This window comes from Oryza glaberrima, chromosome 3 (genome assembly GCF_000147395.1).
Source record: "Oryza glaberrima chromosome 3, OglaRS2, whole genome shotgun sequence".
Taxonomy (NCBI): domain Eukaryota; kingdom Viridiplantae; phylum Streptophyta; class Magnoliopsida; order Poales; family Poaceae; genus Oryza; species Oryza glaberrima.
This window is the reverse complement of record NC_068328.1, coordinates 6,585,615-6,609,270: the sequence shown is the minus strand read 5'-3', so window position 1 is coordinate 6,609,270 and position 23,656 is coordinate 6,585,615. Positions and strand designations below refer to the sequence as shown.

The 23,656-nt window shown below is 45.9% G+C and overlaps 3 protein-coding genes and 1 pseudogene across 5 annotated transcripts; 3 read left to right on the top strand and 1 right to left on the bottom strand.

Moving 5' to 3' along the window:
* The first annotated feature begins 395 nt into the window (after positions 1-395).
* LOC127768083 (squalene monooxygenase SE1-like) lies at positions 396-5,370 on the top strand. The gene is made up of 8 exons (XM_052293603.1): positions 396-947; positions 2,949-3,060; positions 3,167-3,341; positions 3,623-3,791; positions 3,871-4,089; positions 4,181-4,456; positions 4,542-4,820; positions 5,005-5,370. The coding sequence occupies exons 1-8, from the start codon at positions 414-416 to the stop codon at positions 5,110-5,112; spliced, it is 1,872 nt and encodes a 623-aa protein (XP_052149563.1). The 5' UTR covers positions 396-413; the 3' UTR covers positions 5,113-5,370.
* Positions 5,371-5,658: 288 nt separating this feature from the next.
* Positions 5,659-10,291, top strand: LOC127768084 (squalene monooxygenase SE1-like). Of its 3 annotated transcripts, XM_052293606.1 has the most exons (9): positions 5,659-6,013; positions 6,960-7,201; positions 7,952-8,063; positions 8,131-8,305; positions 8,590-8,758; positions 8,862-9,080; positions 9,163-9,438; positions 9,531-9,809; positions 9,976-10,291. In XM_052293606.1, the coding sequence occupies exons 2-9, from the start codon at positions 6,971-6,973 to the stop codon at positions 10,081-10,083; spliced, it is 1,569 nt and encodes a 522-aa protein (XP_052149566.1). In that variant the 5' UTR covers positions 5,659-6,013; positions 6,960-6,970; the 3' UTR covers positions 10,084-10,291. The 3 variants fall into 3 exon arrangements, with proteins under 3 accessions (XP_052149566.1, XP_052149564.1, XP_052149567.1); XM_052293604.1 differs by having other exon boundaries at positions 5,659-7,201; XM_052293607.1 differs by lacking the exon at positions 6,960-7,201 and having other exon boundaries at positions 5,660-6,013.
* A 1,738-nt stretch (positions 10,292-12,029) lies between these two features.
* Positions 12,030-14,999, bottom strand: LOC127768085 (branched-chain-amino-acid aminotransferase 2, chloroplastic-like). The gene is made up of 9 exons (XM_052293608.1): positions 14,708-14,999; positions 14,473-14,543; positions 14,156-14,336; positions 13,850-14,032; positions 13,609-13,740; positions 13,409-13,507; positions 12,873-13,085; positions 12,592-12,704; positions 12,030-12,491 (listed from the first exon to the last, which is right to left on the bottom strand). Exons 1-9 carry the CDS (start codon positions 14,852-14,854, stop codon positions 12,377-12,379), a joined length of 1,254 nt encoding a protein of 417 aa, XP_052149568.1. The 5' UTR covers positions 14,855-14,999; the 3' UTR covers positions 12,030-12,376.
* Positions 15,000-19,191: 4,192 nt separating this feature from the next.
* LOC127765034 (uncharacterized) lies at positions 19,192-20,059 on the top strand (annotated as a pseudogene).
* The last annotated feature ends 3,597 nt before the right edge of the window (positions 20,060-23,656 follow it).

The window sequence follows — 23,656 nt, the reverse complement described above, 5'->3', positions numbered from 1 at the left end:
TGCCCATTTGGACCTGTTTAGTTGTAAAAAATTTTATCCCTATATGTCACATCGAATATACAGACACACATTTAAAATATTAAATATAGTCTAATAATAAAATAAATTACAGATTCCGCCAGAAAACTGTGAGACGAATTTATTAAGTCTAATTAATCCGTCATTAACAAATATTTACCGTAGCACCACATTATCAAATCATAACATAATTAGGCTTGAAAGATTCGTCTCGCTATTTTCTGACGAACTATGTAATTGATTTTTTTTTATATTTAATACTTAATACTCAATGTATATGTTCAAACATTCAACGTAACATCGCCAAAAATTTTGTTTGAAACTAAACAGACAAAAAAAACTCAAAAAAAAGAGACGTCAAAATCGTATTTTTGGGAGTTGGGAAAAATCCAGCGATGCGGAGGAGGAGCCGAGCCGAGCCAGCTATGAAAACCGGAGGGAGGAGTTCTCCTCTTCTTCCTCCTTCCCCTCCGCTCCCGATAAATCGGAACAATCTCGAAGCATCCGCCCGTCTCCGCCTGCTCCTCCCACCACCACCACCGCCGCTTCCCTTCTCCCCTCTCGCCCGCCGCCGCCTCGCCGCGACGCGCATCGGCGCCGCCCCACGACCGCAGCAGAGAAGCCCACCACCACGCGCGGAGCGGCCGAGGAGGCCCCACCACCATTGGTGCGGGATGGCGGAGGTCGCCGCCGGCGCCGGGCAGCTCATTGGCGTCGCCGTGGCCACGCTCCTCGCGGCGATCTTCCTCGCCGCCGCGCTTCTTGGCAGCCGCCGGCGCCGGCGGCGGGCGCCGTTGGCAGGGAAGCCTGCGGCCGTGGGTGGCTGCGGGGTGGCCGACGGCGAAGGGTGCGGCGGGGATGGCCGGACCGACGTCATCGTCGTCGGAGCCGGGGTCGCCGGATCTGCGCTGGCATACACGCTCGGAAAGGTGACTCCTTCTCGCCTACTTAGTTCGCTGGAGTTTTCCCATTGGTTTGGGGGCGGAACGTTCGGATTTTTAGATGGGTTCTTCTTCTTTTTAAATCTGCAAATTTGTTGCTTACGCTTCGTTGAGAACAGGGTGATTAAAAAAAAAAGATTGAAGAACACTGCAAGATTGAATTTTCTTTTCCGGTAAGTTAGGCGCAAGGACGAATTTTTCTATCCTGAAGCAGAGTCTTAAGTACAAATTGCCAACCCCTGCTTATGCATGCGTCGAGCTTTGATTTATTTCTGGAAAGGCAGCTGATGTCTTAATCCAAGAAGACTAGATTCGTGTATGAATTAATTGTGATTTCATGCAATTTCTTGTTTTGATCAATATTTTTGCATGTTCTAGCGTGCCGGTAGAAAGCGAAGTCTGTCGGTCTCTTCCTTTTTTGTGGACATGAAATTTGTGTGGCCAATAAATGTTGGTGTGCAAAAAATCGCATGTCTTGTAACTGTGATGAGAAATCTCTCTTTTCCATCTGCAGTACTCCATACTGGCCGTGGCCGGTGACCACAAGTCATCTGGATGGAGCAGAAAAGGGACAGAAAGTGACAACCAAGAGGAGAGTTAATACATGATTTGAATAAAAATAAAAGATGAATCTAAGGTGTTCTATAAAACCAATACAGTTTTGGTTATAGCAAAACAGATTTTGTTGATTGGTGATGCAAATCTTTTACTGCAGTAATAACAATATAAATTAACTCAAACCGAAAAGTTTTTTTCAAACAAGTTGTATAGAGCATGTCCAATATAATTCCGACTGTATACAGTTTATCTTCTAGTCTGGAACTACTGTAACTCCATTACTATATCTTTTCTTATATAGAAGCAAAGAGTCACTTGTGTTCCCTTCTCTGGTTTTCTATTCTTTATCATGCTCCTTTCTATCTGCATCAACAGAGCATTTATGTGCTCTATCTTGACACAATGGAATGCCCAACTAAATCAATGACCCAATTTATTTTCCCAACTCCCAGCAACTATGAGAGTGACACCTTCTTGATAGAAAAACTGATACTGCTTGGGCATATCTTGAGTTCTTGACTTTGCGCAAACTTAGGAGGTGGTAAAATTGAGATAGGTCCAGGAGAAAATGACTAACTCACCCCATGACTGCTTTTGAAATATGAGTGAGAACACTTTGTGTGAGCGTAAATTGTATACACACAAAGGATAGAGTGAGAACAGTGGATGCATAGTTGACAATGTCATTAGAACTAAATGTTTGTATTACCATCAACCATTCAATGGAGGGGACACTATACCTAGCACGTTTGTTCTTTGTAAATGATACTCCCAATGATGATTTAACAAGGGCTGTTTTAATTTTAAAAAAGGTCAAAATATATACATATTGACCATAGTCAATTTACAAGTACATTTAGTGTATAAAAATTATACAAATTGGCTCGCATTTCAACGTGCTCTCACAAAATGTCGGTTTTATAGTTTGAAGAATATATTTTATGATAAATCAATTGCTAAAGTTTAATAGACTTTTCAAAAAAAGCATCCCCTATAAAAATAATCATCGGATGTATTATATTTTTGAGTCTGCACAAACTTCCAAAAGCTGACCATCAATATGCTTAAAAACACCTAGGTTGCCCATTGCCATATGAATTCACTGCATTTCACATTAAAATTACTTTCAATAATATTATTTTGTATTGATATGATCACAATTTGCCCTTGTTATTCAGAGACTTATCGATTAATACATGATTTTATACTGAGATTCTAATGTTTGTAGTTTTGTGGGTTGCGATGTTCCGTTAGTCACCTAGTGCTTCTGTATTTGTTAAAAGCACCTCTACTGTATCATTTTTGCTCTCTAATAAAAACTTATTGATATTAAGGCAATTCAATGGCTCATTATGATCAAATGATGAATTACAGTGAAACAATTATCCCTGAGATTTCTCTTATCGCTTTTTTTTTTCTTTTGTGACTTAGGATGGCCGTCGTGTGCATGTTATAGAGAGAGACCTAACAGAGCCTGATAGAATTGTCGGTGAACTGTTACAACCTGGTGGCTACCTGAAATTGATCGAGTTGGGTCTCGAGGGTAAGCTTCCCCCTTATCTCTCTATGTATGTGTGTATGTGCGCGCGCGCGCGCATATTTTTTATAGTATTAGTGGTACAGTGGACTAAATCTTTAACTATATTCAGATTGTGTTCAAGAAATAGATGCTCAGCGTGTCCTTGGTTACGCGTTATTCAAAGATGGGAAAGACACAAAACTCTCCTATCCCTTGGAGAAGTTCCACTCAGATGTTGCTGGTAGGAGCTTTCATAATGGACGGTTTATACAGAGGATGCGCCAGAAAGCTGCATCTTTGCCTAAGTAATAGTCTTTCTCGACACAAATTTATCTTTACTAGAATTTTTGACATACTTATTTTTATGATTTTCTTGTATTGTTTGATGTGAGCATTTCATTAGTATTTTAGTTGCCTCTAGAGGATTAAAATATTAGATTATGTTTAAGTGCTTATTTGGCTACTCGTCCAGAATGATGTATTTCACATGTTCTTTCCTTCTACATGCGCCATATCTGGATGTATCTAATTCGTGCACCTGCATGTGACATGAGGTAAATGTTTGGCATTATGTTTTATATTTCAGTGTTCAATTGGAGCAAGGAACTGTTACATCATTGGTTGAAGAAGATGGTACAGTAAAGGGTGTTAAATACAAGACCAAGTCAGGTGAAGAATTAAAAGCATATGCACCTCTGACAATTGTATGCGATGGCTGTTTCTCAAACCTTCGCCGCGCCCTTTGCTCTCCAAAGGTACAGTTTTTAGATTTTGCACTATCCTTTTTTGTTCATGCATGTAGAAGATCTAATACTGATGGAAATATGTGGTTAGGTTGATGTACCATCTTGTTTTGTTGGGCTGGTCCTGGAGAATTGTCAACTTCCTCATGCAAACCATGGCCATGTTGTCCTGGCCAATCCTTCACCTATCCTATTTTACCCAATAAGCAGCACTGAAGTTCGCTGTTTGGTTGATGTCCCTGGTCAGAAGGTACCTTCCATAGCAAACGGTGAAATGGCAAAATATCTCAAAACAGTGGTTGCACCTCAGGTATTATTTTGCTATTTCAGTCAGTCTTGTCCCGAGTTTTTGCTTGCCTACTCATAGCAACTAAATGTCAATGGAAATGTTCTGTTGATAGATTCCTCCAGAAATCTATGATTCATTCATAGCAGCCATTGATAAGGGAAGCATAAGAACAATGCCAAACAGGAGCATGCCGGCTGCTCCACATCCAACCCCTGGTGCACTTTTGATGGGTGATGCATTCAACATGCGGCATCCTTTGACTGGTGGCGGAATGACTGTTGCATTATCTGACATTGTTGTGCTACGTAATCTTCTCAAGCCTCTCCGCAATCTGCATGATGCATCTGCTCTTTGCAAATACCTTGAATCATTCTATACACTGCGGAAGGTTAGTCTTCACTCTTCATTTCACAATTTACCACCCACCTTTCAAAATGTATGCTGTTTAATGTATGGCGCTTTCATGTTCACAGCCGGTTGCTTCTACCATAAACACATTAGCTGGTGCTCTATACAAGGTTTTCAGTGCCTCACCTGATCAGGCTAGGAATGAGATGCGCCAAGCCTGCTTTGATTACTTGAGCCTTGGAGGTGTCTTTTCAAATGGGCCTATTGCTCTTCTGTCTGGTCTGAATCCTCGACCATTGAGTTTAGTGGCACATTTCTTTGCTGTCGCTATCTATGGTGTCGGTCGCCTAATGCTTCCCCTCCCTTCACCTAAACGCATGTGGATCGGCGTAAGACTGATTTCCGTGAGTATCTCAAATCTTATTCTTCAAAGTTTTCAAACTTTACTATTTCCATCGTGGTACCATTCATGGACAGTTTTCTATACAATTTTTTCAATCCCTATCCTAAACCCTAAACGCTAAACCCTAAATAGACTTTTTTTTTTCCCGTTTCTATACTATTGCTAATCCAGAGTTTTCACTGCAGAGTGCATGTGGTATAATTTTCCCCATCATCAAAGCTGAAGGTGTGAGGCAAATGTTCTTCCCCGCCACTGTCCCTGCCTATTATCGTGCTCCTCGTCCAATGGAGTAAGGGGGGAAAATGAAAGGAGAAGCGAAGAGAAAATCCCTGCCACTGTCCTGATCGGCGGATGTTTTTCGTGGATGGCAATTTTCCTGTGTAATTGGTAGTAGTCGTCAGGCCGTGAGGTTGTGTGTGCTGTTGTTCTAATGGAACGAGGGGACCTGTATACACCGTCACATTCCCTGTACACTTGCCACTTTCGTTGTTCCGTCAGGGATGCATGTCGACTGCTAATCCTTAAGCTGTATATTCCCCATGAATTCATCATGATTGCGTCTTTGCTCTAACTGGGTGCGTTGCTAATCCACTGAATTCCATTGGGTAGGACTCCTGTGTGTGATTGATTGATACAACTGTGTTTGCTAGTAAACAACATCAAGGGCATTAGCAATGCGCCACCGTCTCAGCGAGAAGCCCAGCCTCCACATAGGCAAAAAAACAGACGAAGCTCCTGTCTCCCCAGTGCGTGTAGCTTTGGGTGGGGTCCATAACAGATTTTTTTTCTCACGCTGGGCCCACCACGGGAATACCTTTCCCCACCCATCTCTCTCCCCGAGCAAATCGATCAATCTCCCGTACGTGCGCTGCTCCTTCTCTCTCCCGTGCCGCTGCTCCTTCTCCTCCGCCGCTTCTTCAGATCGATCCCGTGCTACTGCTGCTTCCTCTCCTCCTCCTCCTCCTCCTCCAGGCGGCGCAAATCGAGGTGGGACAGGGCCGACGAGATCCCGGAGGACGTAGAGATGGGGATGGGTGAGATCGAGGCGGCCGGCGAGCTCACAGCGACACGGATCGAGACTGCCGGCGAGCTCCCGGCGCCACGGATCGAGACGGCCGGCGAACTCCCGAAGGGGGCGCAGATTGGGATGGGTGAAGTCGTGGTCGTCATCGCCGTCATTCGCCGGTTTACCTGGTAAGACTACCTCCATGGCTGCGCCGCCGCCGCTGGGCTCCTGCTCGAGCTCCCCGCGAAGGGGGTCGTGGGAGGAAGGGCGAGCCACGACCTCCACAACGCGGCCGCGCCGTTCTCCCCCACGCCGCGCGCCCTCGAGTTGTCAGATAGTTGCAGAAGAACGGGTGGCCAAAGTATGCTCCGCGGACTTGGTTTGGTCGCGCGTGACGCCTAGCTGGCTGCGAATCTCTGACGTGTCGAGCGATGGCCGAATGACACGTCGGAGCACTGTGAATGGCTATGGTCCAACATGCCAAGAGGCCCACGATCTGCGATCTGTACCATTTAATATTTTCATCTTCTGTTTGGCTTCCGGCGACGGCGATTGCCAGTCTTTGCTCCTCCTGTCTGTTCTGTCTGCTACTGTTTCTTTTATGCAAAGTTGCTTGGTCCACAGCACTAAATAAAGCCATGGTATCTATGATATTCATGGCATTCTTTCATCCGACGGACAATTCCTGCAAGTAGTAGTCATATGGCAAGGGCCAAGGGGCATGTCTGCCAGACTGCCACCTACTAATAACCAGTAAAAATTATCACTTCATTAAGCGCCAAGATCCGTGCCTGGGGACCTCGGACTGTAGCGGCAGAAGAAGAGGTGGTAATGCAATGGCCACAGCCTGTAAAACTGGGAGCCGGACATGGTTTTCCGGCCTCGAGATTCGTGTGGCGGGGGCGAGATGGACGGCTACCGTTTGCTCGCTGAATCACGTTGACTCCTGTTGCGCAAAGCAGCTCCAGCTCTGCCAACACGAGCCACGCCAGCGAAAGCTGACGAGGCCATTGCCAGCTGCTAATCAGCGGCGGTCCGGCCTTTTTTCAGCTCACTTCTTCTCCCATAAAACGTAGTCTCCCGTCACCTCGCTTGCACTTCTCTAAGCTTCCACCCACGTACGTACGCACGCAGAGCAGCAAGAAATGGATGCGGTCGCCAGCGCCGGGCAGCTCGTTGGCCTCGCCGCGGCCACGCTCCTCACGGCGGCCTTCCTCGTCGCAGTGAAGATGGGGTGGCGGCGCCGCCGCCGCCAACGGGAGGTCGCGCCGGAGGGTGGCTGCCGGGTTGTTGGCGGGGATGGGGGTGACCGGACGGACATCGTCATTGTTGGTGCCGGGGTCGCCGGATCTGCGCTCGCCTACACGCTCGGAAAGGTGGCTCCATTTTTTTGTCTCTCACTCGTTTGTTGACGTACTCGCATTTGGTTCAGACGAATCGTTCGTATTTTTTTTAGGCTGGAATTTTGCTTTCGTAACTACTACCAGTCTATCACCAATTTGTAAGTGGCGCACCATTGATACGAAAATGTTCTATTTGTTTTTCTAAAAGTAATACATCTGGGTTTTTTTTTAAAAAAACCGGGCCAACAATAGCTGGTGTTATGTACTTATGTTCAGTACGAGATGCAGTTTATGTACACTTTTCACTTAGGAGTAAAATTGAGAAAAAAAGAAAACCACAACCAAAGCACCAGGTTTTTTTTAACAATACTATGTTTTAGGATTAGTGCAAATTTCTAATCATCAAGAGTTTTACCATCATCATGCTTAAAACCACCTAGACTGAAAAAGGAACTGTACTAGTTCCCTTTCACTCTATATCTCACTTAAAATACTTCCATACTGTAATTTTAGTAACCTGTACGGTGAAAAAAATGTCTTGTAGAACGTGAAAAGTCAAAATTGCTATTGATACAAACACATTGAGATACCATAGTGTCTTTTGTATTTGGTAGAATGAATCACTTCTATTGTACTAGTATCATTCATGTTATCCGACAACAGAACACTCAATAGTAAAAATGCAGTCATGTATCTCGTTACCATCAAGCGATGCATTATGGTAAAAACAGAAATATCCTGAAAAAGAAAATCTAATATTCCTGGTTTCGTTTGTTGAATTAGGATGGGCGACGAGTGCATGTTATAGAGCGGGACATGACGGAGCCTGATAGAATTGTTGGTGAGCTGCTACAGCCTGGTGGCTATTTGAAATTGATGGAGCTGGGTCTTGAGGGTAAGAGTGGCATTTTTCGAAAAGCATCGTCAGTACTTTGTACTTAATGTCCTTTGATTTTATTCAGATTGTGTTGAAGAAATCGATGCTCAGCGTGTCCTTGGTTACGCATTGTTGAAAGATGGGAGAAACACAAAGCTTTCTTATCCCTTGGAGAAGTTCCATTCAGATGTTGCTGGTAGGAGCTTTCACAATGGACGGTTTATACAGAAGATGCGTCAAAAAGCTGCATCTTTGCCTAAGTAATAACTTTTGCACATGCAAGTTTATTTTATTGAAAAATCATATATTTATATAGTTCTTCTGAATAATGCCATGTGAACATTCCATTTGTTTATATTACTCTACTGGATTAATACATTTGATTGTGTCAATTTCTTGATTATCTACACCTCCAGAATGATATACTCTAGATGGATCTATTGGATTTACATACTTGATTATGATTATGCAAAATTTACTACTTTGGGCTTTTGCTGTCCACTCATTCTCTCTTTTTATGTAAAAAAAATACACCTGCTTTCAGTGTTCATTTGGAGCAAGGAACCGTTACATCATTGCTTGAAGAAGGTGGCATGGTTAAGGGTGTTCAATACAAGACAAAGTCAGGTGAAGAATTAAAGGCCTATGCACCATTGACAATTGTATGCGATGGCTGTTTCTCAAACCTACGGCGTGTCCTGTGCTCTCCAAAGGTACATTTTTCAAAGTATACTGATTTGCTTCTTGCTGAATTCACCAATACTATTTTTGACTTGACTGAATTCACTAATATTAATGGGAAATACATGCGCTTAGGTTGATGTGCCATCCTGTTTTGTTGGGTTGGTTTTGGAGAATTGTCAACTTCCTCACCCAAACCATGGTCATGTTATCCTGGCTAATCCTTCACCTATCCTATGTTACCCGATAAGCAGCACTGAGATTCGCTGTTTGGTTGATATCCCTGGGCAGAAGGTGCCTTCCATGGCAACCGGTGAAATGGCAAAATATCTCAAGACTGTGGTTGCACCTCAGGTATTAATTTTTGCTCTACCAAGTGTAATTTTTATTTTGTACTCTTTAAAACTAGATGTTAATTGAAATGTTATGTTTTCAGATTCCTCCAGAACTCCATGATTCTTTCATTGCAGCAATTGATAAAGGAAGCATAAGGACAATGCCAAATAGGAGTATGCCAGCTGCTCCACTTCCAACCCCTGGCGCGCTGTTGATGGGTGATGCATTCAACATGCGACATCCTTTAACTGGTGGTGGAATGACCGTTGCGTTTTCTGACATTGTTGTCCTACGCAATCTTCTCAAGCCTCTCGGCAACCTGCACGATGCATCTTCCCTGTGCAAGTACCTTGAATCGTTCTATACACTGCGGAAGGTCAGACTTCACTCTTCATGTCACAGTTAACCACCTAGTTTTCTCAGAATGTGTATACGGTTTTAGTAAATACAATGCTATTATCTTTTCAGCCTGTTGCTTCTACAATCAACACACTGGCTGGTGCTCTGTACAAGGTCTTCTGTGCCTCAACTGACCAGGCTAAGAATGAGATGCGAGAAGCTTGCTTTGATTACTTGAGCCTTGGAGGAGTCTTCTCAAATGGGCCTATTGCTCTTCTCTCTGGCCTCAATCCTCGGCCTCTGAGTTTAGTAGCCCACTTCTTTGCTGTTGCTATCTATGGCGTTGGACGCCTAATGCTCCCCGTCCCTTCACCTAAACGCATGTGGATCGGCGCGAGACTGGTTTCCGTAAGTTCCTGGAATCTTCTTCTTTTCTTAACATCCTCAAAGTTCAAACTCACTGGCATTTGTACACACAAAACTTTGTGGCAGCCTCTTACTGACATTCTCTCTTCAAAATCCATACAACTGCAGACGATTTCGTTTTCTCTACATAACTGAATTTTCACTGCAGGGTGCATGTGGTATCATCTTCCCAATCATCAAAGCTGAAGGTGTGAGGCAAATGTTCTTCCCTGCTACAGTCCCTGCATATTACCGGGCCCCTCCTCCAATGGAGTAAGAATCTCCATGTAGTTAGTCAAAAAAAAGAATCTCCATGTTAGCCTATGGTGTTTGCTGTTCTTTTAATTCTTTTGAGCTGTCGAGTGTGCTCATTAGAGTAGTCTGTTCTTCCTATAGGAAATTGGGATGTGTATCGATTGTCAATACTAAGTTGTATATCCCTCTGAACTTGCTAATGCGTCTTGCTCATTCTCTCTTTTAGAATATTTGAGGTGCTCTGCTTGTCTCTACTGCACCGTTGGAATGAGCTAGTTCCTTGTTTTTTATGGGCACACTTCCTAAATGCCACGCTTTTTTGAAAAAAATAATCTTTCTAGAAGTTTTTTTAAAAAAATAAATGAAATATTTTTTTTCAAAATTGGAATAGTTAATCATAAATAATTATGTGTTAATGACTTATCTCATCTTGTGTGCCGCTGAAAAGCTCAACTCAACCACTAATTCGAACAGTGCTTTACCCTACTGAATTCCATGGACCAGAATAGTGTTTGATCTGTAAAGCCCTGTAGGCTTAGGCTGGCTGGGAAATCTAAGGGGGTGTTTGGGAGTCTCTTCAAAAAAATAAATCTCTACCCTAGGGACTTATTTTTTGGAAGAGGGACTACTCCCAAACACCCCCTAAACTAGTCGCTTTCGTCCTTGCAAGTAATCCACGATCACCGAAATCTTCTTTAAGCTGCTTGTTTCGTTGAAAAACTGAAAATCCGTTACCTTTGTTATGTCTTATTTGAAGACCTTAAGATTTTAAGTAGCTGGTTGTTAGCCATCTTAAGAGAATATAGAGAAACGGTAAAACCCAACTTTTGACTTCTGTTTTTTATTTAATTGTGTAACTATATCGTCTTAGAGTATATGATGGACTGTTTGCGAAAATATTTTAATTCTGAAAATATTATAGCTGTTAAAAAGCTCTCCTAAGCGGACTCTTAATCGAGACTCTAGTTGTACAAAGAAACAAAAAATCTTGTATGCAACTAAAGAAGCAAAATCATTCAAGGAAAAGATATAGTAGTAGGACAACCACCTGGACAGGTTGACCAGAAATCTAGAGCACTCCTCCAAACCTGACGTATATACTCCGTAGTAAGGACAAGACTAGTGAACCTCTGGAAGCTCTCCAGGGGTCCTTTGATTTGGAGAAAAAACATAAGAATTATAGATAATTTTAATCCTATAGAAAAATTTCCTATGAAACTCTTTGAAACAAATGATTAAATCCTATTAAATCCTTTAAAATTCTTATAGAATAGACAATCCTATAAATATTTTAGAGGAAATTTAGCAAGAGCTTTAACATCTTGGTAACTTTCCTTTGAGTCTATCTCTCACATCCAATTCCTGTGTTTTTCCTGCGGTTTAATCAAATGGTCATTCCTATGTTTTCCCTGTATTTTGTAATCATCTGTTTTACACTTACATTCCTATCAAAATCCTACGTTTTTTCTGTTCCTACGTTTTCTTAATCCTGTGATTTAAAGGGGCTTTAGCCAGATCCGGATAACGCATATCAATGCTATCCTGCATCGATCATGCCGTTTGTGTCCCCTGATCTCGGAGCTGCTGGAAGCAGAAAAAGGAACAGAAGAACCGTGTTTGTTTCGGCATCGAACTCTTCCCTTCGAACGTCTAAATGCATGCACAGGCGATATGACGTACACATACATGCCGTAGTTAAGCGCCGGCGGGTATTGGATATTTGGATTAGCATACCCACGTGGAGGTCGTCCAAGAAAGCGACCACTTAACCTCGTGTCAAAATCGGCGTGTACTTCCGTTTCGTGTCACTGCAGCTAGAGTGGCGAATTTGGCCACTTCCCTTTCGTTGCCACTGTGAACTGCTAGCTGCGGCTGTCCTGCTGCTACTTGCTTCACGCGTGCGTGAAAGTACATTAGGAGAAATCAACATCTGATGTTGTGTTATGGATTGGGAAAGGAACAACGACGTCAAGGCTGTCACAACTTAAATTAATTGTAAATGTTGTAAATCAAAACAGTTGCCTGCAATCGGCTTTGTGCATAATTGCATTCACCGTTCGCGTGCCTAGATGACTGACTCGGAATTATGCATTTGTTCATTAGCGTACTATTCAGTTATCTCAAAGATTTGGCAATGACGATATTTTATTGGCCACAGAGAAATTACGCAGTAAGATGATCTGCATTTGCTTCCTGTTCGTCCAAATTCCACTTGCGCTGTGATCACTGTCGCTACAGGAAGATATATAAAACGACAATAATCTACATTGGATGACATGAGGAATAATCGGGATCCCTTTGCCCATAATCCATCCTTAATCTATTGCCACTGTCCATCCTTTCTTGTCCTCAGCCAGGCCCATCTGGATGGACGTCAGAGTCGTGTGCAGTGCCTGCGATAACGTGTCATGTCCAGTCCTGAACTCGTACCTGCACACGCGCCCAAGAAACCGATACAAAATCGTCACAGATTTGTGGGATTAAGAACTCAGATCGATCCTGTCCTGAACGATCGACTCGCAGATTTTACCTTTGCCCATGGTAAGTAACACTCGATACTGGGGCAATGACCACCGCTGTTCCGGTGCAGAACACCTCGTCTGCGCCGACCAGATCGTCGATGGAGACGAGCCGTTCTTCAACCTGCTTGGCCAAAGAGATCACAACGATTTCAGAATTAAATTTTTTTTCGCGAATACTCAAAATAATTACACGTCAATATATTAGAGGGAAAAAATTTCAGAATTAATTCAGATGTGCTGTCGCCAAATCACTGATGGATGCAGTGCTCTGCGTAGATTGATTGGTCACCTGATAGCCGCGGTCCCTGGAGAGCTCGATGACGCTCTTGCGCGTGATCCCCGGCAGGATGGTTCCCACGGTGGCCGGCGTGGCGACGACGCCGTCCTTGACGATGAAGAGGTTGCAGGAGGAGGCCTCCTCCAGGTACGTCTTGTGCACCGCGTCGAGGTACAGCACGTCAGTGAACCCTCTGCTCTTGGCGTCCATCTGCGCCTTGAGCACCTGAACGTACAACCCCCATGCAGATTGTCCATAAGCACATTTAGATGTAATAGATATTACTTCCTCCATCCAAAATATTGTTACTTAGTATAGATCCCATTTCAAAACAAAGAATCTGAACATAACCTCTGGCCAGATTCATTGTTTTAGTATGGATACCATTATAGAACAACGAATTTGGACATAACCGCTGTCCAGATTTATTATTTTAATATGGATGCTATTATAGAACAACGAATCTGGACATAACTACTCTTCATATTTATTGTTTTAGGTTATAATATTTTAGGACGGAAGTAGTGGATATGGTATCTTTTGTTTACCGGCGCGTAGTTGGTGATCGTCTTGACCCCGCCGGTGCCGCCCGGCATGGCGCGGTGTATCGAGTCCTCTACGACAAGGTTTATCGGCGCTAGACCCTCCTGAAACCGATCCATCCATCGAGTCCAAAATATTCAGATTTTTGCTAGCTGCTGCAACGTTCAGAAAGACGACCGAGCTAATGACCGAGTTTTGTGCTCACCTTGAAGTACGTTCCAACCGGTGCGGCGTAGATGAGGAACGTGTACTCCGGGGCGGGAGCCAGCCCGAGAATCGGTCCGCTCCCGATGAGCAGCGGCCTGATGTACAGCGCCCCCTTTCCTTGCGGTGGCACCTGATAGAAAAACCACGCAACGCGACCGAATTACCACGGGGAATTCATCGAGATGGCGTGCGAGAATTAATTGACGGTCGTGTTACGTTCGTCGTACGCGCGTACGTACCCAGCGGCGGTTGGCGAGGACGGTCTGCTTGACGGCGTGGACGAACTGCTCCACCGACGGCGACGGCATGCACATGCGCTCGGCGCCGTGCTGCATCCGCCGCGCGTTCTCCTCCGGCCGGAACAGCATGTACGACCCCTGTTGGTTCGCCGCCCTGTACGCCTTCAGACCCTCGAAGAGCCCCTGATCATCGAGCACATACGTACGTACGCACGCAGCCATCACCCTCGTTCACTTGTTAGTCCGGTCGCCTGGATCGACGTTTCGTTGCATGGACATGTGTGTGGACTGGAGAACGTGACAGACCTGGCCGTAGTTGATGACGCCGGAGGAGGGGCTGAGCTCGATGTTGCCGTAGCGGCTGAGCTCGCCGCGGGAGAAGACGCCGTCCTCCAGCGAGCACCGCATGACGTACATGTAGTCGGTCGGCGTCAGCCCGAACCCCAGGTTGTCCCAGTCGATTTCGCCGCCGCTTTCCTCATCGGACCTGCACGCACACTCGTACACGCCCCGGCGGCAATGGCATAAACAACACTAAATCCGAAGCGGACGTGAAAAGAACAAAAATCTCGTTCAACGGAGACCGGAAGAGTAGAATCTGCATGCATGAGTAGGGGGCTCACCTGTCGGCGGAGTCGAGCTGCGGCAGCGACGACCTCCACCGGCACTGGAGCAGAGACCACCTGCCTCCGGCCTGCACATCCACAAGGCCCCTACCGTGAGCCCCAACCGATCGCATCAACACAGAAACCATCTCGATCGGACAGAACGCGCGCGCAACCCACCACGAGTCGAAGAGAAACTAAGCAGAGCGAGTGGGATCCGAACCACTGAAAAAGTGCGGGTAATCACACGTACCGTCGGGAGCGCCCCGCGGAGACCGAGGCCGCCGCCGCCGCCGCCGCCGCATCCCTGCAGGGCCCTGGCCAGCGCGTGGTGGGCGTCGCGTGCCCACGGGAGGAGCGCGCGCTTCGCGGACGACGCAGCAGCAGCAGCAGCAGCCATGCAAGAGACCTGTGCGGCTGTGCGAACGGGAAGCGCGCGTCTCAGGCTCAGCTCGTCCTCGTTCGTAACCAACCGTTGGCGCGCCAAGGTGAGGAGAGATATACACGAGTCGTTTCACGGAAACAGCTTCGCGAGTGTGTGTGTTTTAAACTACTCTCGGACGGGGCGGCGGCCGTTTGTGGTGTTCCGGTCTCGCGTTGTACGTGTCAGGATATGTTGTTGGTGGCGATGCAAGATTACAACGAACGACGTTTGACTTCACGGGGCTATCGATCGATACGGAGTGGAGAGTACCATAGTACTATCACGAAGACGAATAACTCGTGAGCAAAATTGGTTATATAGCATCGAAAGTTCACGTTTTTAGTTTTATAGCACCGAAAGTTACCGGTTCACTTTAATAGCATCCAAAGTTCACCATGTTCCTATTTTTAACACTTCCGTCAATTCTCAATCGTTTTCCGTCCGTCTTGATCCAGCCACACACACGATATGACGTTTCTACCCCTCACAAGTACAAGTATAATGCATGTCAATGAGGGGTAGAAATATCATATCATGTGTGTGGTTGGATCAATAACGATCAAGACGGACGGAAAAAATGACGGAAGTCCTAAAAATGGGAACAAGGTGAACTTTGAATGCTATTAAAGTGAACCGGTAACTTTTGGTGCTATAAAAACAAAAACATAAACTTTCAATGCTATATAACCAATTTTGTCCAAACGGTAGCAACCTTTTCCGTATATATGGACAGCACAGCGACGGGCGAGGGGTGTGGACGGCGTGGTAATTGACCCGTGCGGCCGGACCACCACTGGGCCCGCGAGTCAGTGAGAGGGCTGTAGCTGCGGTTGGTACGACTTTGCGCTGCACGCGTGATGGGCAACCCGGGAGGAAGGCGTCGGCTCACGGCTCTGACGGTGGCCGTTGGTACGGCTCTTAAAAAATATTATCTTCATCTTAAAATATAAAATAATTGGTTGATAGCTAGTTTCTGAAAATTTAAAAAAGTTGGATTTCTGGCTTTTAGTTCGTTTTCTGAATTCTACGATTACAATTTCTCATAATCTAGACTAAAAACTGAACTGTTTAAGGAGCTACTGATTTTAAAAAAAGTTACAGCAGCTAAAAGTTTCTAATATGCATAGTTAAAACTAGATATATTTTGAATGGAGGTAGCAAGTAATATACCTCTCTCTAGAGTTTTTAATGGGAATTATGGAGGAAGGAGTGCCGGAGTGGTGTTATTGTTGTTGTTTGAAATAAAAAAATAGATGAAACAAATTAAATAAGAGATGGTCGTGATTGGTGAGATAAAGAAAAATAGGTAAAAAGTTGCTATATTGTAAGACAAACTTTAAACATTAAAAAATGGTATATGTTAAAAATGGCTACATGTTAAAGACGGAGGGAGCGAGGGAGTAACTAGCATAATAAGAGCAAGTTTAATAGTATAGTCAACTATTGGCTTCAAATCATCTATAGTCAATTTAATAACCAATTTATACAATAGTTATCTACAAATATATACTACACTATTAACATATTGGAACGTTCTGCCTCTCCCAGGCCGGGCCCACTAACATCTGATGTCTTTTTTGCACACTTTGTCCTCACTCGTGCGCACCCGGGAAGAATTTCCCAAATTGCTTCAGGCCAAGCACGCTTAACCCTGGAGTTCTTTGGAGATCGGCTTCCGGAAAAGAAGTTACAACTTGTTGATATGAGTATTCTATTAATCCTATTAACCTCTGAGCCGGGATGTCACATCCTCACCCCCTTCTCTCTTGGTCACGTCCATGTGTCCAGTGCCAGCGCTGACATCCCCACCCCCTTCCCTATTGGTCACGTCCATGTGTCCAGTGCCAGCGCATGTGCCATGTTGTGTGACCACTCCGGGTCCACACCAGCCGTGCGCACCATGCCTGCGCAACTGCGACACACGCGCCCGCGGTCCCTTCCCTCTTGGCCATGTCCATGTGTCCAGTGCCAGCGCATGTGCCATGTTGTGTGACCACTCCGGGTCCACATTAGCCGTGCGCACCATGCCTGCGCAACTGCGACACACGCGCCCGTGAAACCGCGACCTCATAGACTGCCCTCACAGACCAACACATGTCTTTTCTGCATACTTTGTCCTCACTCGTGCGCACCCGGAAAGAATTTTTCGGTCGGTCACCCATCCCAAATTGCTTCAGGCTAAGCACGCTTAACCCTGAAGTTCTTTGGAGATCGGCTTCCGAAAAAGAAGTTACAACTTATTGATATGAGTATTCTATTAATCCTATTAAACTCTGAACCGGGATATCACACATATGATCCTACCTTTAAAACACACATTGTATCTTGGAATCTGTGCGGCAGCTGGCTATAGATTTGTAGCCCGCTACTCCTTTTTCTTCTATTTTATTTTCTCGATATGTGTTTATAACTAGTTCATAGTTTATTATTGTATCTGCTCTAAATAATCTCTTCAGACTTCACCTAAAATTGCATATCAAGTGGTGAAGCGTGTCAGCGTGACTGTGTGAGCCACTGAGCCCAAACGGGCGCCTGAAACAAATTATTGATTATATTAGATTACTGTTATGAGTTCTCAACTTGATTAGATAATAAATTAAATATTTAAAATTAAATTTAACATATACTCCAGCTTAATTAGAACTTTGTGGTCTAAATAATTTCATAGAAGAAAGTTTTTGAGAAATAGTAGTAACAATATCCAATGAATAAGCTAAAAAAGGTGGGACTGCTAATGACCATTTTTATACTTAACAAATAAATTTCTTTACGTAAAAAAATAAATTTCTTTTCCAGAACGTAGTAAATATATTTCTTCTTCACATTTGTATTACTTCTTTATAGAACATAGTAAATATAAACTCACATCTTAAATTGTACTATTTCTTTTGTGTTGCAAAGATTAAGGAATATGGATGAAAAGATCATAATACCTTTCATTCCTTTAGAGCAAGGTTAATAGTATAGCCCACTACTAGCTCCAATTCATCTATAGCCAATCTAATAGCCAATTCATACAATAGTTGCTTACTATACTATTAATATATGGTCTCATCTGTCAAACACACTGCGTCTTAGAGTTCGTACTGCAGCTGGCTACAGATCTATAGCCCGTTGCTTTTCTATCTCATATTTTATCTCATTAAAATATGTTTACAGCTGGCTAATAGTCTGCTATTGTATCTGATCTTAGGTGGCTTAGAAAGAGTGGCTTTGAAAATAGTAGGATAGCCATAGTAGTACTAAATAATCTACCGTATAAAAAAGCTATACTACTTTTTTGGGACGGGACAGAGTATATCTCTTTCACGGTTATACTACTGCCTTCGCTTTCACCAGTTGAAGGTGTTCTGAACTTTCTGATCGAGTTGCGTGTAATTTGTTTCACAGGGAGGATCGACGAGTTTTCCAGCTCCCAGCCTCCCACCAACCAGCTACCGATATGCTTTTGAGCTGGCCGCTGGCGCATACAGTCTCGATCCTACCTTGCTTATCCTCTTCGTTTTCTTCCCCTCTTCTTCTTCTTCTTGATCGTTGGCAAATTGTCTCTTCAGCTAGTCATCCATGTTGCCATATTTGCATGCAACCCATGACTGTGGGTTGGTGATCAGCTACGGGACAGATCACAGATCGATAGGCATGCACGCCATGCAGTCATTATTGTGGATTGGATCGGCTGACTCTATGTCTACGTGTACATGTCTGTGCAAGTGAATTATCACCCCCCCCCCCCCCCCCCCCGGGGCGCCCCACCCACCCAAAAGAAAAAAAGCCAGAACTCCAATCCACGGCTTCCACGCTCATGTTTTCTATGATTTCATCAAGCTGAGTGCATACTGCATATGTATATATAGTAGTTTTGTATGTATTTTATAAAAATTTAACAAGAAATGGAACAATTCTCATACACAAAAAGGAGGAAAGTTCCTACGATTCAAAAAAGAACGTGAAATTCAAAAAGACCCTGCCACTTGTAGCAATGGACCAGTAGTGGAGCTAGCTTAAACAAGAAATGGGAAGGGCCAATTAAAAGTTTCATTTATAGTAGGAACTATTATGCTACGGAGTATTTTGTGTAACAGATATGTGTCTAAATTCATTAATATCTATATGAATATAGGTAACGCTAGAAAGTCTTATAATATCTATATAATATTAACACCTTAATTAACTTCTCTACTGTATAATTCATATTATTATATCCTCATCGCAACAAACACACGAATCATGATACCATCGAAAATCAATAAACGGTTGGCAATATAAATACTAATGGATAGTATATGTTGATTTGGGCGGATCTACCATAGGACATGGGGTATCTACCTAAAATTTTTGGCAAGTAATCTATGTAGGTGCAATACATGCATATATATTATTAGTTGGGTTAGAACAACCATTCTCTAAGGCCATGTACAACGCGTGACCCTAGCTTGTGGTCTCACGGCTCTACGTCGGAGCCGAGCCGAGCTGGCACGCCCGCTCGTGGTCTCGCAGGCGCGCAGCGAGCTTGCAGAAGAACCGAAAGAAGCACCGCGCCTGCGCTCGGGAGCCGCGAAGCCACGAGCCGAAGCCTCGCGTTGGAGGAGTCGGAGCCCCGGTCGTCGCCTCGTCCGGACCCCCGTGCAACTGCCCCAAATCCCCATCTCGTCGTGGTCGTCGTCGCCGCCAGATCCGGCGCCACCGGTGCTCCCTGCCGCCGAGCTCACGCCGGAGAGGGGAGGGGAGCAGCCGGCGAGCTCCTCGCCGCCAGATCCGCCGCCGCCAGATTCGCCGCCGCCAGATCCGCCGCCACCGCTACTCCCCACCGCCGAGCTCGTGCCGGAGAGAGGAGGGGAGCAGCCGGTGAGCTCGCGCCCGAGAGGGGAGGAGAGCAGCCGGCGAGCTCCTCGCCGCCAGATCCACCTCCACCGCTGCTCCTCGCCGCCGCTAGACCCGCCGCCACTGCTGCTCCCCGTCGTCGACCTCGCGCTGGAGAGGAGAGGGGAGAAACCGGCGAGGGGAGGGGAGAGGAGAAGAGAACCGAGCGACGCGATGCGGCTGTCGGTGGAGAAAAATCGAAGAGAGAGAGAGAGGGGGGAATAAAAAAGAGAGAGGGATGGGAAGAGGCTGACAGTGGGTCCCAGGTTGTTTAGGGGTGTATATATACTTCTTTTGGTTACTCTAGGGTTCAAAATATAAAGTTTCAATAGGATTTATAATACAAGGGCTGACATATAAATAGATAGGGGCTGACATGCAAAATACGTTTTGGAGTGGTTTCTACTTTAGGTAGTTTAACCTTTGTGTGGTTCTATCCTATATGACGTCTTGAGACCACAGTTATTTGTGGCTACCATTGTACATGCCCTGATAAACCTAGAATCGTAGTACAACCCATGAAACAGCTTCGGCAGAATCCTTTTCCTTGACCCTGATGCTTTGCTGTGGTTCAATCGTTGAGGGTAATGCCAGTGCGCCCCACGGCAACGCGCGGCCATGCAGGCGCTGCTCGCGTCGAGCACCAACCACCAAGCAGCAGAAAAGCTTGGTGCCTACGACTGCGATAGACTGATAGGGAGCTAGCGCCTAGCGCTACCGACAACAAACCAACAGGCAACAGTGAGTCAGCTGTGCTATAGGCTCTGTTTAGATTACAACTTTTTTCTTCAAACTTTTGAATTTTTCCGTTACATCAAATATTTGAACACATGTATGGAGCACCAAATATGGAAAAGAAAATACTAATTACACAATTCGACTATAAATCATGAGACGAATCTTTTGAGCCTAATTACATCATGATTAGCCATAAGTGCTACAGTAATCTACATGTGCTAATGACGGATTAATTAAGCTCAAAAGATTCGTCTCGCAGTTTATAGTCAGAATCTTGTTTTATTAGTAGTCTACATTTAATACTTCAAATATATGTTCGTATGCGTAAAAAAAAATTAGCCAAATTTTTACAGCATCTAAACACAGCCATACTCTCAATATTGAGATTGTTCACATTGGCCATACTCTCAATATCGAGATTGTTCACATTAAATCAGTGGTGAACCCAGAAAAAACTACCATAATCCTATACGTACCAAATTTTTAATTATATCTAATATACTAATTAACATGATATATAAATTACTCCTTGTGTTTCATATTACAAGTCGTTTGACTTTTTTTTGTTAAACTTATTTTAAGTTTGACCAAACTTATAAAAATATAATAATATTTTCAATACATATCAAATATATTATCAAAATATATTTAATTTTAAATGTAATAAAACTAATTTTGTGTTGTAGATGTTACTATTTTTTCTATAAATTTGATTAATCACGAATAACTTTAAAAAAGTCAAATGACTTATAATATAAAATGGATGGAGTAGTTATCATTGAATAATTTACCTGGGTCATATGACCCCGTTAAGCGGTTCAACACTGCATATATTCCAAAAAAAAAAAAAACGTTATGCACTTTTCCTAGCCCATCTTTCAAATAGTTAATGGTTGATTCAATTGATATTTCTTGACCACACTTTGAAGAGCTCTTCAAGACACAGTAGTGTAGTAGTGTGATGGGATGTGTATATCTGAATTTATGTTGTATAGCGGTAAAACAAAAGACTTTTTGAGCAGAAATCTCTATGTATGGTGCTATAGTAATTGAAATTTTCTCTGAACAATTTTGTATTTTTTTTGTACAAATATTTTTTTTCGCCGGGAAGGCCGAAGGAGGCAAACCGAGTATATTAAGGAGGAGAAAAAGTTACAAGAAAAAACATCAAATGCACTAAGGTGCACTGCCACACACCACACACTACCACCCAAGCACAAAACGTTGAGGGTGAAGCCTAGCACCAAACGACCCCCGTTAAGCGTGGCCGAACGCCACTAGGCCAACGGCAACACCACAGAGACGAGGCTCCAAAAACGATGCCACCAAGGTGGTCATGACATCCAGGATGCCGCCATCGCCCATCTGAAAAAGATATAGTTTTCACCCAGAGAAGCTCGTCGAGAAAGGGAGAGGGTAACCCTTGACAACGCCCCAAGGAGGTTATGACGCCCGAAGATGTAGCCCGGTGAACCACCGGACTAGGCTTTCGCCTGGGATCCTACAACCTTGACTGCAGGTCGCTGTCCACCAACTCAGAACCACCACACAGGCAAATGGCAGCACGTAGTATCCACCACCCCGCACTGACGCCCCTCCGTCGGCCGACTTCATCGAACCACCTCCTCTGAGAGCTGGCCCAGGACCCCTCTGTTCCACCACCCGCCGGCCGCCTCGCCAGTTTTGGCCAAAGGGGAACCCAGGACTAGGTGTCATTGCTTCGGCAGCCTGAGCTTCCCCCGCTGACGAGCTGCCGCCTCAATCCAACCTAGAAACTCCCCGCAAAGAAGGGAAGGAGCTCCAGGAAGGGCAAGGGTGCCGACCGGCAACGAGGAAGACAACCCACCGCCGCCAGCTCCCTTAGCACTACCATCTGGCCGCCGGTGGCGGTGCCGCTCCAGACCGGCGCCACCCGCTGGCCCCATTATCCGGCCGCGCGCCTCACCTAGCCACCGCGGTGGCATCTCGGCTGCCCGGCCACCACGCCGAGCCGCCACTGAGGTCTGGACGCTGAGGACGACCCACCGTGCACAGGGGGCGGTCGCTGCGTCCTGGGCTGCTGCCGGGCGGCCAGGTCGAGCGGGGGCGCTGCTACCGAGCCGCTGCTGCCGCGTCGGGCAGGCTGCTGCCAGCCGGGCACACCACTGCCGCCTCCGCGCGCGGGTCGGCCACATCGAGCTGTCGCCGAGTTGCGGCCGTCCGCCGCCACAGCGCCCGGGCTGGCCTCGCCGAGCCACAACCAGCCGCCTCGCCCCCGGCCAAACGCCGCTGCCACCACGCCCGCACGCCGCCGCGCTGCCGAGCCGCCGCTGCCAGGTTGAGCGGGGGCGCCGCTGCCGAGCTGCCGCTGCCGCCTTGGGCAGCCGACCACGCCACCGCCGCCTCTGCGCGTGGGTCGGCCATGCCGAGCCGTCGCCGAGCCGCGGCTGTCCGCCGCTTTAGCGCCCAGGCCGGCCTCGCCGAGCCACCGCCCGCCGCCGCCTCCACGCCCGAACCGAGCCGGCCGAGCCGCAGCCACCTGCCGCCTCGCCGCTGGCCGCACGCTGCCGCCACCACGACCGCACGCCGCCGCGCCACCCTAGGCCCTCGCGCCGCCGCCGCGCAGATCCAGGTGGGGGATGGCCGGATCCGGCCTTGGGGGCGCCGGATCCGCCGCCTCGGACCGTGCTGGTGGGGGACTTCGTCGTCTTCGTCCAGTCCAGTTCGCGCTGAGGAAGGAAACACCACAAAGAAAAAGGCCTCGCCGCCACCTTCCCTACTCGCTGATGGCTTCGCCGCCGGCGAGTTCCAGCGGCGGCGAGGACCGGGGATGGAGAAGAGGCGTGGGCGGCTAGGGTTTTTCGCCCCACCGAGCCGCCCGCGCGAGAGCGACGCGGGGAGAGAGACGATGCCTAAATATATCCATCACAAATAATTTTTATTTCTCTATCACGGATAAGCTTTTGTTTTACGGTGAAACAATTTTCTATTACTCTGTACCTCTATATATCTCTAAAATCATGCGTTTGCCACTGGACTGTGGACGAACATGCCAATCAACAAGACTGTTGGTGATGCATAGATTAGCAAGTGGTTGTGTCCAGCGGATTCATATCCTCTGACTTTCCGTAGGATTAATATCACCGCGTGAGATCTCCCTATCTAATCCGTCCATTTGAAACCAATGGTTGAGTATTAGGG

Coding starts and splice junctions, on each gene's coding strand:
- LOC127768083 (XM_052293603.1), top strand. CDS start 414: ATGCGGAGGAGGAGCCGAGCCGAGCCAGCTATGAAAACCGGAGGGAGG. Junction 948..2,948: donor TGGCATACACGCTCGGAAAG/GTGACTCCTTCT, acceptor TTTGTGACTTAG/GATGGCCGTCGTGTGCATGT. Junction 3,342..3,622: donor AAAGCTGCATCTTTGCCTAA/GTAATAGTCTTT, acceptor TTTATATTTCAG/TGTTCAATTGGAGCAAGGAA.
- LOC127768084 (XM_052293606.1), top strand. CDS start 6,971: ATGGATGCGGTCGCCAGCGCCGGGCAGCTCGTTGGCCTCGCCGCGGCC. Junction 9,439..9,530: donor CGTTCTATACACTGCGGAAG/GTCAGACTTCAC, acceptor TTATCTTTTCAG/CCTGTTGCTTCTACAATCAA. Junction 9,810..9,975: donor TCGGCGCGAGACTGGTTTCC/GTAAGTTCCTGG, acceptor TTTTCACTGCAG/GGTGCATGTGGTATCATCTT.
- LOC127768085 (XM_052293608.1), bottom strand. CDS start 14,854: ATGGCTGCTGCTGCTGCTGCTGCGTCGTCCGCGAAGCGCGCGCTCCTC. Junction 14,544..14,707: donor TCCGCGGGGCGCTCCCGACG/GTACGTGTGATT, acceptor GTGGATGTGCAG/GCCGGAGGCAGGTGGTCTCT. Junction 13,741..13,849: donor TCCTCGCCAACCGCCGCTGG/GTACGTACGCGC, acceptor TTTTTCTATCAG/GTGCCACCGCAAGGAAAGGG.